The sequence below is a fragment of the Oryzias latipes genome, chromosome 7 (assembly GCF_002234675.1).
Source record: "Oryzias latipes chromosome 7, ASM223467v1".
Lineage (NCBI taxonomy): Eukaryota > Metazoa > Chordata > Actinopteri > Beloniformes > Adrianichthyidae > Oryzias > Oryzias latipes.
In genome coordinates, this window is record NC_019865.2 from 13,129,023 (window position 1) to 13,146,104 (window position 17,082).

The window sequence follows — 17,082 nt, forward strand, 5'->3', positions numbered from 1 at the left end:
TGCAATGCACAGTAATATATTGTCCTGGTCGAACTTTACCGTAAAGGAGGAGGAGACATTTAAACGTTTAACTGTTTAATTATTTTAGCCAATTGCATGCTGGCGCAAAATATCTGAAGAGATCTACGTGAAGAGGCGTTCAAGTTTAATGGGAATTTAGACTATCCTAATCTTTCTTTCTTTTTTTTTAATGCGTCCTTAAAATGCGAATAGTTAGTTAGTTGACTACCCTTGTATGTCATTCGCGTAGTACTAATGGTTAAAAAAACGTACTTTGCTTTCATTTGTTGAAACCACCATCAAGCTTTATTTGAAATCACGGTTAAAGTCTCAATTTCAGAAGTAAATTACCCCTGTTAGAAAAACAATATAGCTTTTTTTTTGCTTGATAGTAAACGTGCATTTGATGTTAACATGGCCATTGGGTTTATAGCAGCAATTGAGTCGTCAAATATTTTTAATTAATTATATTGTATTAAGAAATTTTATTAATTGTACTAATACAATTAAAGTAATGAAAATATAGCCATAAAACTGTTTTTAGATTATTTTTACCAGGGATTTGCCTCCTAATAGTCCATTTATTTATTTCACAATTTGAAAAGTATAAGACACGAGTTTTAAAGAGGACTATGAACGCAGCACAATGGGAGGGCCTTGAGAGTGTCGGTTGAGGCTTGTCGGCTCCAGACTTTGATTAGCTCAGCGAAACGCAGTTAGACTTTAACACCCTGCTCCTCGGTTAACTAGAGAGCACCGCCCTGTCAGAGGTAAGAGCAAAGCATCCAGTTTATTTTTTTTTCTAAGCAAGAACCTAAAGTTATATTTCGTTTAAGTAAGAGATAGTAGTTTAGAGGTCCATTAAAGTAAAGAAGCAGAGTGGAGTCGTCGTTAACTTACTCTGAATCAGATTAGCAGTAACTCGGCCTGCTTTGAATTGTACCACCTTGGAAGTTTTATTTATTTTTTATCAGTTAGACTTCGGAGTTTAATCGGGTGAATAAATACGTCAGAGGAAGAAACCGTAAATTGCCGACACGCCTCCTTGTTCTCCTTAGCCTTATCCTGGGAAAAATGTAAACCATGTATTCCCCGTAGCCTGGTTTAGGTTTTTATCGAGGTAATTAAGTACAGTATGTACAGCTGTGGGTTTTCACAGAGCTGAGTTAACCTATTGTATGTAGCATAGCAAAACTTTATTTTCGCTTTCTCTTTAAGAAAGCCAGTTTGGACAGTTTTTGGACAGTAGGGACTTGTAGTGTCGGGATATTCTTTAACTGGACCATTCGTCGAATTATTTTCCGCCGTCGACAAACATTTATTCTGAAATACACTCCCCACCCTCGTCTGAAGTGCTTAGCTGATCAAACACAAAATTCCTTTCACTAACTCACCACACCCTTGTTGTGGTGCTGAGCTACTGTAGAGCAGACCCTCATATCGCACAACGAACTGTTGTCTTGTCTTGGCATGTTCCCACAACAAAACTACGCTCTGCAGTCGGTGTGAACTAGAATCAAACCTGCAGCGCCCTGTCACGCTTCACTCCACTTGCCCCCTTAAGGGTTACATACACTCCCACCTGTGTGGGACTGGGACAGGAAGCCAAGAGTTCCTGTTTTGTCTTATGGGACCTGGAGGATATATGGGTTGGAAGCATGAAGTCATTACATTTGGTTGTGGACACCAAGTGATCTGAAGAAAAAACGCAAATGGGAATTCCCAATTTATCTGTGACAGGAGAGAAGTGGGAAGTGTGGCTGTGATTTACAGAAAGTGATGTTATCTAGAGTCTTAAAAACTTTGAGTTCTATAGTTCTTCCTCCACGATTCCCGTCAAAGATCCTTTTAAACAACAATTTAGAGGAAAGACGCAGCAATGGTCCTGTGAATCACCTCAATACAATGGTATGTTAAGTGTGTGTAGTATTTAGGTCACCCTGTTCTAATTGATGAAAAGCTGAGACGGGTTAGAATCCAAGTGACTGCTAAACACATTGTTATTAAGTAGGATTTGAAATGTCATAAGATGATTATAGCACATCTTCTAAATGTAATTTTACTGTGACACAACCATCTTTAACTGATGATTATACTCAGTCTTTTAACAAGATGGTTTTCCTTCTGTCTGTATTGAGGTCAGCCTTCTGAATTGCTCAATGGGTTGATATAAAGGCTTTTGATAAAAAGCTGTCATCATGGCTCAGAAGCTGCATTTCTCGCTTGTTCACTAGATGGTGATTCACTTTGGAGTTGCACCTAATTATCTTTGCCTTGATTTACAGCTGTCATATAAGCATGTTACTTCCTAGCTATTGTACAACTGGTGGTTTAATGCTGAGGAACATTTGAAGTTCACACTGATAGTTGTTGTTTTAAGGCATCAATTGATTATATGAAAAGTTACGCATAGGAATAAGATTGATCTGTTTTTTTTTTTTCCTTCCGTCTATAGTACCTGCAGGGATGCACAATGTCGACCTCGTTCACTGTTCAAATCCCACTCCAATCATTTTTAGATCATGCTGTTTTTAGACTAAATCAAAACACCTGTGTCATTTTCTAGGACATAGCGTGGAAGTAATTCATCAGAAATTTGCCTCTGAGTTGTGGATGGGACTGTTGGCGGGGAGTAAGCCTGGCATCATTTTACATCATCCCATTGTTAACACTCCATCCCATTAGCTTACAGCCCCTAACAACACCAAGCTAGTATTAGCAGTGCAACTAAAATGGCGCGCAATATTGGAGCTATCCAGCTGTACGGTTTCAGCCAGATGAGCGAAATGGAGACGGACATGGATCTATTTATCTGCAAGTGGATGCATCAGAATGGAGCTGATCATGGAGCTTGTGGCCTGCCGGATGTAATTTGTATTAAAAAAAAAACCAACCAGCTTTTCCCAACTGTATTTTTTTGTCTGCTCCTGATTCATCACGATTTAAATAAATACTCAGAAAGGCTGTTTAAGTCTTAAATGTCTATAAATTTCCTCTCATTATGACAGAAATGCCACAAGAAGATGTTAAACACACAATTTTCATTGAAGTGGGTCTTAAAGCCATAGATGCTTTACAGCTGAGGTGTTATCTTTTCACATTTGTCAGAACTGTCGTATCTTTGGTGTTTCCGAAATTGATAGTCCCATGTTATATTACATAAATGAAAAAAAACAAAACATTTTGGCTTCTGAAGAAAATGTCTGTATTATGAAATAGTTTAGTTCAATACCCATAACCCCAGTGTGCTTTACTTGAATTATGGCTGACTATGCACTATGTGCACCTTTTCAATCTGCTTTGTAAATTGATCTGCAAATAGATGATCAGAATATCAGTTTGTGCTGGTATCTAAACATTTTTGAGACCAATCTAAAGTGCTCACTTCTTAGTCATTTGTCTGTGACTGGCAAGTACATACACAGAGAAAATGAAGGCAAATGTGTCTATCCGTAGGTTGTGGAAGTGTTTGGGCATTTGGTTTAAAGCTCAAGTTGTTTTAATTAAAGTTTTGAGCTGGATTGGAGGTTAAAATCCCTTAAGGACCCACTCCAATGAAAATTATGTTCATGGTGTTTTTTAACATGTCCTTGCAGCATTTTTCTTATGGAGGAAATATTTAAAAAAAAATGCTTAGAATTGAATTTCTGCGTATTACTTTATTCATATCGATGTGAATCAACCTGTAGTAGGGACGTAGGTGCTACAGTCGATGAGCCACAAGCTCCCTACTCTGCTCCAATCTGATGCATCCACTTGCAGACAAAAAGATCCATAAACATCTTCATTTTCCTCGTCTGAGCTGGCATCTGCATGAATAGCTTCAATATTGCTAGCCATTTTTGTTGCACGGGTAGTGTTAGTTTAGGGGTGTGAGAGACTACAACTAGCGAGAGAGAGTATAAACAAAGAGAAGATGGAAAGTCAAGGCAGGCCTACTCCAAACAAACAGTTCCACCCACAACTTAAAGGTGGATTTCTAATGAACTACTGCTGGTCTGCAGAAACTTTGTCCTAAACAAGTTTTTTTTATTTTGGCTAAAAGTGGCATAATCCTAATCGAGACCACTGGGAACCCCTTGAAAATGGAAGAAAAGATGATCAGACTGGATCTTTAGACAGTTTAAAACTAATACATCAGCAAGAGGTAAAAAAGTTGCAAAAAAACACAGTGAAAGTCGAAGTTTATCTCATACATGTCAGGAACATCACGTGGAATGTCAGTTTTCCCTTGTGTTTAACTTTGAATTTTAAGGAGGAGGATGCTTGTCTCCTCTCTAAAGAAAATGCAGCGATAACTCACTGATGGTGACATTACACTACAGAGTGGGAGCCTGGAGGAGGAAGGATAGAAGAGTGGGAGACCCAAGGCAAACAGTGCCGTCAACTCATTTGCTTCAGTAAAACCTTGCTGAGCCATGTGAAATGCTTCTTCTGCCTTATGTTCTGTGCCGTGTGGGCTGTCATAAATCAGGCGGGACAAGTCTCAGTGGCTCTGTCCTATTTTGGTATTTAACTTTGCCATCAGACACTTTTGTTGGCTTATATGGGGTAATATAGAAGTCCATGTTATTTGCACACAGATGGACACATTTAACAACATGCCAGTAACTGTATTTGTATACATGCAAACCGTTTCAAAGAAGATGGTTGAATGTCAAATTGTACATAAATGTTAGTGGAAAAATTCATAAATTTTTTTATGATGGCATGCTTGCTAATAGAATGCATTCTGATTATTATTTTAATTTGTAGAAGGTGAAATCCAGCATTTCTCCTTTTTTGTGGTTCTGTTACTGTTTGCAGGTTTCCTCAGACATTGTTCTTCACTTGCATTCGGTAAAACAAAATAAAAAAATAAGAGAAATCAGAAAATTGAACATGCTTAACATGCATCTCCAAAGTAAAGTCTTGGTTTTTGGGTCAACAGATACATCTGTGGTATGGTTTGTTGTTTACCTAGCAACACTCTGTAACACTGACCTTGTGGATTATTTTCAGTTCTGACTTGTTCAGCTGCCTCCCAAAATATTCACAGGTTAGGGAAGCTCAGAATGAGGTACAAAACAAGGTGAATGTACCCCACAGTCTATACTGCTGGTGATGATGGAACTGATAATGCTTTACAAGGGTGGAATCCTTGGAAAATGCTGTGGAAGAGGGACATGGATGAAATATAAAGGAGAGAAACTGAACACACTGTAGCTATTGGACCAAGGCAGTGACGGCAAATAATGAATGAAATGACAATGTGGACACTGAAGTGATATGTTGACTTAACTCATCAAAATTACACCAAGGATTCACAGTTTACAGTCACATCTTGTGTTTAGAGATTCATATCACATGTAAGGATACTTATAATCAAAATATTTCAATGACAATTATGAATTTCAATTACTGTTAAGTATTTACACTTTATCTTCATGAACAAAGCTCAACTATTCTTCATTGGGGTAAATATTCAGCTTAATTTTGGTTTTGTTGTTACAACGGATCTTGCAGGAGCTTTGTTGATTTTTTTTTTTTTTTTTTTTTTTTTTATGATTTTTTTTGTGTGTTTAATTCAACTGTTGTTATAGACAAAGGCTAAACAATGGTTTATGAATGTCCATCCACCAAACAAAATTCATTATTTGGCTCAGATTTCAGAATTATTCTGGACTGCACGTTCCTTCTGAATGACATAATTTAAGGCAAATTAAACCACTTTGCAAAGGTTTAGGAAAGGTTGAGTAATTCACTAACATTTTGAACATGTAGTTCTATATTTCTCAGCTGACTTGTCATGTAGGCACAGTACATGAGCCTTTCACTGTTCTTGTTTGTTTTAAACTGTTTATACAAGGGTTTCAAGCACAGACATGGCTTTAAAAAAATTGTTAGAAACCTGGTGATATTCAAATGTTGGGGAATTGTTTTTCATCCCAGCAACCTGCTTCAAGTTTTTCACACTGATTTAGGATTTTTGGTTTTAAAACTTGCCAATGAGCAAGTTTGACTGTTGCTGCTGCAGACTGCTCTGGGTCCAGGACTGGGTCGCTATGAGAACTTTGCTCTTTAGTACTCCACACTGGCAAACATATTATGTAAGATAAAATTGCCAGGAAAAGTTGAGCAAAAAGAAATTGTTCAAAAAAATATTGCAGTGCGTTGTCACAAAACTAGTTGTTTGGTATCTTAAAATTTTCCAGATTCAAGATGTTTATTGGACATTTGTTGTTTTTTTTTCTTAGAATTTTATTGCTTAATATATCAGTTTAATCAGTTCCCTTTAATTATTCGATGATAAAGTCATATTGAATAATAGGGCTGGGTTTAAAAAAATAAGTTAGATATTGAATCAATCTTAACTATAAATATTACATTTGATTAATCAAAAACGTTTGCTTAAACTTGTTGCATTTTTATGCAAAAAACAATTATTGATCAAATCAAAAAATCAAATAGTGAACTTGTAAATATAAAAAATTCAGTCCTGTCTAAAGGGCCATTCGTTCAGTTCATAGTGTATGATATGCTAACAGATAGCATTGTGTGTGTGTGTGCGCATCTTCTAAAAGTGAGAAATATTTGTAATTTTTTTTAAGCAAAACAAAAAACCCCAAAGAAAATTCAAACTGACTGTTTAAAAACAAACCATTTTGATTGTTTGGTATGTAAATTAATTGTAGATCTTTTCTTATAGGTCTGAATGACAGTGCTAAAAAACAAAGTTACATTTGTTGGACTTTCTACTGAATTCTATATAATGTAAATGTATTTGTTGTTTCAACATTCACACATATCCAGGTATTCATTTCTAGTGTCTAGAAAATGCTGCTAGATTCATTTACGCCAAACTAACGTTTTACTGCAGAGGTAAAGTCAAACGAGTGTGAATTTACTCGTGCTTTTTATCCCTGCGTTACAGCTAGTAATGAGTCTGGAGGAGTTGTTGAATGGATATTTTTTAGCTTCAGTCTGGCAATGACATTAGGATTTAATTAAAAGGAACAGGTGGTTCTTTGCAAACAGTGACAACTTGCAGGCCAGAATTGATGTTTTTAACAATAAAAAATGAGAATTCTCTTTGTTGTTATGACGATACTGCTAACTGCAGCTTCAGAGCTGAAGAACATTTATTAGATGCTGAAAGACTTCTTTTTGCAACTTTCATTATGAAGAAATAGAATGAATAACCATCAAAAAATTGTCCTGCTTTGTTTCTTTTTATAAATGCTGTGTGAATATTTACTTAGTTTTTCTTTGTGGAATATAGTTTAATTCTTGATAAAATCCAAATATAATGTTTTTGTTTTACTTATTTGCATACAAATAACATAAATGACGCAACTAGCTCAGATGTAATCATCTCAAAGGACAACTTTATGTCTGTTAATTACACTGGACCTATTTCAAATTCAAGTATAAAGGTGGTGCATATTTCTTAAACTATTTTTCTGATTTTGCCATCTCCCAGGAACTGTACCCAGTGCACTAAACACATTATTCTTTTGAAGTATTCAGGAAATGTGCGGTTTCATCAAAGACTAATACAATGGTTTTAGGCAAAATAACAATTGTGGAGGCAACAGTGGGTTTTGAAAGGATAATCTGAAACACGTTGTAAAGCTCAGTGCTGCCAAGAAGAGGTACAAAGTCTGCCTGTTATTTCATGAAAGTTCATCAGTGTCATTGTTGGCTCCCTTAAGACTAATTGGGTGAAAAACTTGTTTTTATTAGTGATTGATGGTCTGTCCAGGTAGCTTGAAATCTGTGAGTCGATGTCGATGGCAGGCAGCCAAAGCACTGTCCTCTGTTCTCCATTGTTCTCCAGCTGTGGGAGATGACTATTGATCAGTGTGGCTGCCTCTCTGTCAGGCAGCATTTCACTTGTTGTCACGCTCTTTTAAAAAGATGAAAGAATTCATTCATTTCAACCATGTTGGACAAAAATGCTACAGTTGTGATATACCCATTAAAAGAAGTATGGAGTTGACATAATAACAAGAAATGTTTCTATGAGACAGAAATCTTTCATGCTAATCAGTCAATAAATCTTAAGTAAATGGGGGGGGGGACTACTGTAACAACTGCATACCAAATCATGTGCTATATTTAGCAGTTCAGGAAGTGCGGAAATGCATATATATGTATATTCTTTTATTTTATATTGTCTAAACAGCTGGAGAACACCAGGATTTTTTGTTGTCACAAGCTTCTTGTGTAACAGTGACAATAGACTGATTTCTGATTCTGAAATTAGCATACTCAGCAGAGTATCAAGGTTGCAGTGTCTCCTTTCTCTTCCCTCCTTCACCAGTTCTGTTTTTTACCTGACTCCCCATACACAATGTAGGAAAGGGAAGAGGGTGCGGCTCTGAAACAGACTTTGGTCATCTTTTCTTTTCTCCCTTTGCACTCACTTTCATCTATGGTTTTGTTCCTGCACCTCTCACCCTAGCTTAACTGAATCCTTCTTTACAGTTTATTCTCTAAAGACAGACTGTATGCGTTAATTATTCTGTGTTCTTGTTTAGATGGCCGCACTCAGAAAGAAGTTGGTGATTGTTGGGGATGGTGCATGTGGCAAGACCTGTCTGCTCATTGTCTTCAGTAAGGATCAGTTCCCAGAGGTCTACGTCCCTACTGTCTTTGAGAACTACATTGCTGACATTGAGGTTGATGGCAGACAGGTACGTTCTGATTTAAGTTTTTTTTTATCCGTAACCATAGAAAACAAATGACAAATTGCTTTTCCTGTGAAAGTTCATGGTAAATGGTAACTCAATTATCAAGAAAAATGAGTAAAACTCTGAATTAATTTGCTTTAAGCTTTATTTATTTTTAAGCTTTTTTTTTAAAGAAGCCAAATAATTGAGGGGAAAAAATTAATATATTAAAAAAAGTGTAAAACAAGCTGCAAAGGTTCCAATTAGAAAACAAACAAAACTATTTTTTAATAAATAGTTCTACTGACACATAACTGCTAAAACAGTGTATAAATGCTGAATTAATGGAAAAACACCATAAGATAAACAAATATGGCCTCCAAAATGAGCAAATTTGGTTTAAAAAAAACAAATTTATGGATTATGGATTACAGATTAAATGTATGAGTTTAAACTATTTTTTTTTTACTAAAAATGTCACAATCATACCACTGGAAACACTTTTAAAATGGATACAAAGATTATTGGTGTGGGACTTTAAAAAGAACAAAAACAGCGAGTGAAAACCAAATTACAAACAGGAATCTCTTGGAGGAGCTAAATATTTTAATATTAGAATTGTCGAATGAGCTGAAAGCTGGATGAATATTTTAGTTCCAGAAGGTGGAAGTATCAGAAGAGCTCATTAAGTGTAAAAGCTGCTCAAGATTCACACAATAATATTTGAAACGGGCACTCTAGTGTAAAAATTTGATTTTTTTTTTAGCTTTTTCTATTATTTCATGTGACTGGCATTAATTTGTCAATAGGAAAAGATAAATAGTTAACTTAATAATAGATTTCATTAAAGGTGGTTCTAAACTATTTGTCCTGGTGAACACATTAATCTCATAATAAATCTTTAACTGCACATCAATGCATCAGTAACTACCATTATTAAAGGCACATTAGTTCTACTTGACATTTGCCTGCAGAATCAGTGACATTAGAACTAAGACAGAGTAACAGATGTGACAGAAAAGAATAGAAATGTCTCCAGAGCAGTTGGTTTTCTGTGTGACACCGCTGACCCGGTGAGATGTTAACCATGGGCTGTTGCCATTGATGTGTACTGTAAGCAAAACCCTTGGCTCATTTCATTGTTTCAAGGGGACAAACTTGTAGTCAACAACAGGAAGTGATCTGTGCCACCTTCCTGAGCGTACATCATGACTAATGTCCCATTTCCTGTTCCTGCTTCCTGTGGCGCAAAATCTGGTAACAGCTTTTAGAGAGGCAGTCGGCGTGATTTTCAAGCCATCATGTAATGTATATTAGATTTGACCAAAAGATTTAACCGCATTGTTAAATAAGTTAAGTTTTGACAGCAAGGCTATTAAACCTCTTTATTGTTCTTAGCCCACAGTTGCTGGTGTCATGTGGGGGTTTTCTCCCTAATAGCCATTACTCAACCAAGGTGTTTAATTCAATCAGTCAGCGTTATTTGTAAAGCACAATTCAAATAAAAAATGTAACACACTGTTTTCCAGAAGCCTGATATCACCCCCCTCAAAGATAAAAGTCTTAAAGCATTTTCTTGCAATAAACTGATGAGTTTGTGGAAAGACAAGTGTTCGGCACTTTATAGAGCACAAGTTCACATCCTAAGTTCACAACTTTTTAACAGCTGAAGTTTGAAAGATGTTCTGCCCACGAGGGTAACAAATAAACATCTAAATAAATTCTTTATGCTTCCTTGAAAAGTTCTCAGCAGCTAGTGATGGTAAAGCTAATATAACAAATTCAGAAAAATAACATGGCTGAGTTTGGTGAATTAAACATCTACAGCAGGGGTCGGCAACCCATGGCTCCGGAGCCACATGTGGCTCTTTCATCCATCTGTTGTGGCTCCCTGTGACTTTGGAAAATAATGAGTATTTTATAATAATTAAATTCTATTTTATTTTTTTCAATTTTCATGGCATTTCAAATGCACTGCTAGCTCCGCACGAAGCACGAGCCACGTAAAAAGGTTGCTGGTTGCTGGACTGATAAAATAAAAGATTTTTCTAAATAAAAGACAGTTCAGACTAAAAATAAAATGTGTACAATATTGAATATTTCTTCAGCAGGCCGCCTTCTTCCATTCCAGGGCTCCAGACTGCGACCATTTGGTCGCATTTTGCGACCAAAATTTGAGAGTGTGCGACTGAATTTACATCCAGTCGCACATGTGCGACCAGTAAATTTGCCTCCCCCACCCTCCGTATTTTTTTATACATTAAATGTGGAAGGGGCACGTCAATAGTCAATGAAATAATCAATGAGACGCGAGCGCACACACACACAGGCAGACACACACTCGCGCACATTTTCATGAAACGCGAGCACAGACACTCGCGTGATGCCCGTCTGTGAGGCGGCCACTGCGCGTGAGAAGAATAAGCCACTGTAAGTGGCTAAAATATGTGGAGGGGGCAGGGCCTAGAGATATTCGCGCGCGCGTAAACATCTGTGGGAAGGAAACAGAGACAAATATCACAACCTGATATTGCGTCTGAGCTATGAGTAAGTGAACTATTGATTCGTTCTTCCGACCTGCGGCTAGTGTACCAGTGCCAGAGTGTACAGCAGGGGTCTCAAACTCGCGGCCCGCGGGCGATTTGCGGCCCCCAAGATGATATTTTGCGGCCCCCACCTTAATATGAAGGTTTAATGTTACTGCAGCCCGCCAGTTTTAATGAATGACACTTTCTCATTGTCGTGCACGGAGATGACCAACCGATCACAGTGGGGGCGGGACAATGACAGGGCTTGAAAGCAGGACACCTGACAGCCCCCCTCTCACCCCAGACCACATGAAGGAGTTCCTTACTTTCCTGTATCTCTTCGCTCGTAATTTTCTAAATACATGCAGTCCGTGCTGAACTTTCTCTGGGTCACACAGACCCGGAGGAAGGTTAAGTTTTGGTTACGATTACGGCGGCGCATCAAACGGTTTATGAACGGCTGATACGGTAGCACACCGCCCCTGGTCAGCTGAGATGGTCAGCTGATGAGAATAAATGTCCCACACCTACATGCGTGACAGCTAACGGGGCTTGAACTTTAAACATGTTCGAGCAAAAACAACATTAGTTTTAGACACACTGAAAATACGTGGGGAAAATGCAACGATAGACGTGTTTGAGATGAACCGGCACCTCGCCTGGGTCGTTGGGGAGACCAGGCCGGGGGGGCTGTGAGATGAAGGCGAATCTGCAGCAAGACTGAAGGAGAACAGGATGTTGGAGTTGTCCTTAACATTCAATTTAGTTTCAATATTCTTCTCCCCCTTAGTATGATCTGTGTTATTATATATTTATTTTATGATTATTTTAATGTTTTGTGATGCATGTAGCCTTTTTAAATGAATTGGTATTTTAAATTATTTTAATTAATCACTCAACTACAAAGACCATCAGGACACATGTCCCATAATGCATTGTTTTGTAGTCTGTAGGGCAGCTTTCAGTCAGTTCAGTTTTCAGCTGTGTCCGGGTAGGTTTGCCCCTTGCTCCCACCCCTTTCTCGCGATATTTTTGTGATGATTGACAGTTGATGTTGGAGCAAAACCAAAAATATGTCTCACCAGGTGATCTGCGCAGCGTTGCGTCCACCTGGGTGATCTCAAACACGCTTATTGTGCATCTTGGCTGCACCTATTTGGTGTCACAAAGATAAATTTCCATCCGTTTTCTTTACTTATTTGTACTGTCATGACAGCGATGGTGCTGTCAGTTTACCTGTTGTTGCATTTTCAAAAGTGAAGAATAAAATGTGACACTGAATTAGAAACAGCACATTGTAATTTCTGCATCTATTATTAAAGTATTTATTAGTAATACAGTGGAAATTAGTACATTTGGTTAGCATGTTGATTTACGGTATGCGCCCCTAAATTTTCTGGTTGTGCCCCTAAAATTTTCAGTTAGGGGCCACAGTGCTCCTAGTGAAAAAAGTTAGTCTGGAGCCCTGCATTCATTTTCTTAACCCGCTCTATCCCCGCTATAACCTGCGTCCGGCTCTTTCATCCTTGTGCTGCGCTGGAGCGACCCGACTACCGTATTTAGCGCTCTCTGTGTAGGACACACTGAGGAGCGCGGGGGAAACCAACTCTCAGCTGCAGAAGATATGAACAGGTGAACAGGTAGAGAGGAAAAGCAGGTGGAGAGGCGGGGGAGGGGCTTTGGCTTCAAACTCTGTCAGAGAGATGCAAACACGGGCGTCAGATTCAGACGCAGCTTTCCCTGCAGGAGTTGAAGAAGAGACTTTCTCTGGGATGATTTGATGAACTCACACATGGAAAAATGATTACCAAGTAGAACTCTTCAAAATAATAATCTCTCCACATTCTCAGTGTCTACCATGCATTGATAAACACATCGCTCCATGCAGCGATCAGACCAGAACCAGTAACTCCTCCCAACGCGGCCGCAGTATCATCCTTTAAAGAACATAATGTGCATTTGCAGCGGTGTATGCATCAGACGATCTCCGATTGGCCAATCTCCATGTCAATCAAGTCCCGTACTTCTCAGTGAGGATTTTGATTGGCTGTTGGATTTTAAAGAAGTACTTTTTAGAAAAAAATCTTTTCTGGCCCGGGATCTACACTCATGTCATTGAAGATCGACCGGTAGATCGCGATCGACGTAATGAGCACCTTTGAATAATATATACATGCATAATATATATAATGATGTCAAAACGGGTTGTGGCTCCGGGAGCTTTCTTTTTTATTAGGGGCGGTCCCAAATGGCTCTTTGAGTAAAAAAGGTTGCCGACCCCTGATCTACAGTCAGAACCATAAATATTTGGACAGAGACACATTCTTTCTAATTTAGTTTCTATACATTACCACAGTGAATTTTAAATAAAATAACTAGGCTGCCATTGAAGTGCAGACTTTCAGCTTCTATTCCATGGGTTGAACAAAAATATTGCATAAAAATGTGAAAAACTAAAGCATTTTTTAAACACAATCCCTTCATTTCATGGGCTCGTAAGTAATTAGACAATTGACCTTCATGCTATTGCATGGGCAGGTGTGGGCAATTCCCTTGTTATGTCATCATGAGTGAAGCAGATAAAAGGCCTGGAGTTGATTAGAGGACTCGTGCTTGCATTTTGAAGATTTTGCTGTGAACAGACAACATGCAGTCAAAGGAGCTCTCCATGCAAACTGCATGCACACTGTGGAGGCAGTGTGATGGTCTGGGCGTGCATGGCTGCTAGAGGCACCGGGACACTAGTGTTTATTGATGATGTGACACAGGACAGAAGCAGCCCTATGAATTCGGAGGTGTTCAGAGACATTCTGTCTGCGCAGATCCAGGTGAATGCAGCCAAACTGATTGGGTGGCGTTCATAATACAGACGGACAACGACCCAAAAACATACAGCCAAAGCAACTCAGGAGTTTATTAAAGCAAAGAAGTGGAATATTCTTGAATGGCCAACTCAGTCACCTGGTCTTAACCCAATTGAGCAGCATTTCACTTGTTGAAGACTAAACTTCAGACAGAAAGGCGCATAAACCAACGGCAACTGAAGCCGCTGCAGTAAAACCCTGGAAGAGCATTCAGAAGGAGAAAACCCAGCATCTGGTGATGTTCAAGACTTCAGGCTGTCATTGCCATCAAAGGGTTTTCAACCAAATATTAGTAATAACCATTTTGTTTTCAGTTATTTCATTTGTCCAGTTACGTACGAGCTCATGAAATGAAGGGATTGTGTTTAAAAAAAATGCTTTAGTTTTTCACATTTTTATGCAATCTTTTTGTTCAACCCATGGAATAAAAGCTGAAAGTCTGCACTTCAATGGCATCTGAGTTGTTTTATTTAAAATTCACTGTGGTAATGCACAGAAACTAAATTAGAAAGAATGTGTCTCTGTCCAAATATTTATGGTCCTGACTGCATATTTGGGTCACAGTAAAAAGAAAAAAAAGAAAACACAAAACTAATGTTAAGCTGTGTTCGAAAGGCTTTACTAACCGTTGTCTCTGTCGATCTGCTTTCATCATGACATGCTTTATTTGGAGCAGGTCAGACACTGAGGGGATGCCACCAGTTTGATTAACTGCCTAAAGCCCATTGGACCTCCTGCATATCTGCAGTTGCTTTACTAGCCTCTTAATCAAAAAATGATTGAATAGGTTTTTACTTCCGGTCCAAACACTGTTTTTTTTTTGGCTGTTTTTGTTTTATAGTTTACCATCTCTTCACATGTATTTCAGTGAAGTTTGAAAATGCGGGGTAATTATTGTAATGGTGTAACAGGAGATCTTCTCTCTTCCTCCAGCCTCTTAAACATTGACTTTTTTTCTGCCTTTGCCAGGTGGAGTTGGCTTTGTGGGATACTGCAGGCCAGGAAGACTACGACAGACTGCGGCCTCTCTCCTACCCAGACACAGATGTTATCCTCATGTGCTTCTCCATAGACAGCCCAGATAGTTTAGGTAAAGCTGGAAATGCTTGTTCAGGGAATAGGAGAAATATTTTATTAAAAAGAGGCCTGTTGGTTGCTCACTGATCCTACGGCCAGCTGTTCTTAGATGGTAGAGCTGGCTGTCAAAAAAAGGCGTTTTCTGACATTGTTACATTTTGATGGTCCAGATTTGGCTGTAAAGTGAAATGTTCCCCATGACCTTGTTCTGACTTCACTTTTGTTGCTGAACATTTTTTAGAGAACATTCCAGAGAAATGGACACCTGAAGTGAAACATTTCTGCCCCAATGTTCCAATCATCCTTGTGGGGAACAAGAAGGACCTTAGAAATGATGACCACACACGCAGGGAGTTGGGCAAGATGAAACAGGCAAGTTGCTGTTTTAGCCTCTAATGCTAAGGAGATCATGTCAATATTTACCATCCTCCTTGTTTAGTCCCCAAACTTTCCAAGAAAAAGTAATTATGTCTGTGCATGAATCCTGCAGGAGCCTGTGAGGTTTGAGGAAGGCAGAGACATGGCCAGCCGTATCGACGCTTTCGGCTACCTTGAGTGCTCAGCCAAGACCAAGGATGGTGTGCGAGATGTGTTTGAGATGGCCACGAGAGCAGCACTGCAAGCACGCAAGAAAAAGAAGAAGGGGGGCTGCCAGCTACTGTGAGGGGGCTGGGGACAACTTGTAGACATCCAGAACAGACTTAGGAAAACATTAAATCAGTGGCTTCCATGGACAGTACTAACTTCACAGATTCAGGAAATATGAAAGACTGACACATAAAAAAAGTTTTTCTGCAACTTTCTGTTTACTAGATTACCACACTCTGTTTTCTGCCACTAGCACGCCGGTGTGATGGGTGACAGTTGTTCCTTTTCTTGAATTAAATGAATGTATGTTTGTATATATGTGGATATGCTTTCAAATCTGTCAGCTACAGAAACCTTTAGCCTGTTTCCTGCTCCTGAACCTGGTTTGCTTTTTTTTTCCACACCAGGCTCATTTCTGAGCTTTGTGTGGAACAATTTTAATTTTATACACTAAAAGTTGTTTTAGCAGAATGTTGTCAACACCTCCTTTAAAAAAAAAACAATAACAAATATATTTGATTTTTTTTTTTTTTTTTTTTTTTACTTTTTTCCCCCCTTCAACTGTAGCAGCAACAGTTGGAAAACAGGATTTGGACTCCTCTTGCTTCTATATGGGAATCTTTAGTATCGATGCGAACCTGAAGTCTGTTATAATTTTTCACAGAAACCATTTAAGACCATTTTCTCTCAAAATCAGTACAAACTGCCTTGTGTTATTTGTGAAATATACTATGTATAGTTTTATTTCATTTAGGATATTTGAGTTGATAGCAAAATTGTTGAAGATGGTTGTAAAGAATCAGAGGGAAGCAAATTAATTCTTCTCAAAGATGTATTTCTACAAATGCACCCCCGCCAAGCTTTAAAGATGGAACTATGAGTGTCGAGAAGCACCAGCAACTACTGTGCCACAACTACTAATGCCATAGTAGTCTTTAGTCACATGGCCATGAGAATGGTCAGCCCACATATTTAATGTGAGTTTGTCATTATCACATTTTCATAAAGTAATAAATACCAAGTGAGTACCCAATCTGCAGTTCTTGTAACCATACTACCATTACTGTCAACGTTCAGTTATAAGGTATGGTAAAAACAAATTAATACTGGTTGTGGTTCGTTTGCAATTTTACATTGACGTGTTATCCCTACCATGACAAAGGTGGATAAAGGTGGAAAGATTTCATGTAATCCATGGACACCAGTGAAGATCACAAATCATTGAAGAAAAAAGGTTCAGAGCACTGTCTAGTGGGTCTAGATGACCCAACTCCCAACGTTAAGGTGCCTAGGATAGCACAAGGGTTAAGTGAGCACTATATAGTTTTTTAGTTTGGGAATTCAAACAGACATGGCTGAAATACTTTATTA

At 38.4% G+C, this 17,082-nt stretch overlaps 1 protein-coding gene across 1 annotated transcript; it reads left to right on the plus strand.

The window, feature by feature from the left end:
* Positions 1-638: 638 nt before the first annotated feature.
* On the plus strand, positions 639-16,744 carry LOC101155194 (rho-related GTP-binding protein RhoA-C). Its single transcript, XM_004070475.4, has 5 exons — positions 639-770; positions 8,523-8,678; positions 15,016-15,136; positions 15,365-15,495; positions 15,614-16,744. The coding sequence occupies exons 2-5, from the start codon at positions 8,523-8,525 to the stop codon at positions 15,785-15,787; spliced, it is 582 nt and encodes a 193-aa protein (XP_004070523.1). The 5' UTR covers positions 639-770; the 3' UTR covers positions 15,788-16,744.
* Positions 16,745-17,082: the final 338 nt, after the last annotated feature.

Bases quoted from the DNA above. Each gene is read 5' to 3' on its own strand.
- LOC101155194 (XM_004070475.4), top strand. From the start codon at position 8,523: ATGGCCGCACTCAGAAAGAAGTTGGTGATTGTTGGGGATGGTGCATGT. The intron at 8,679-15,015 runs GTACGTTCTGAT...TGCCTTTGCCAG, and splicing joins TTGAGGTTGATGGCAGACAG to GTGGAGTTGGCTTTGTGGGA. The intron at 15,137-15,364 runs GTAAAGCTGGAA...AACATTTTTTAG, and splicing joins AGACAGCCCAGATAGTTTAG to AGAACATTCCAGAGAAATGG.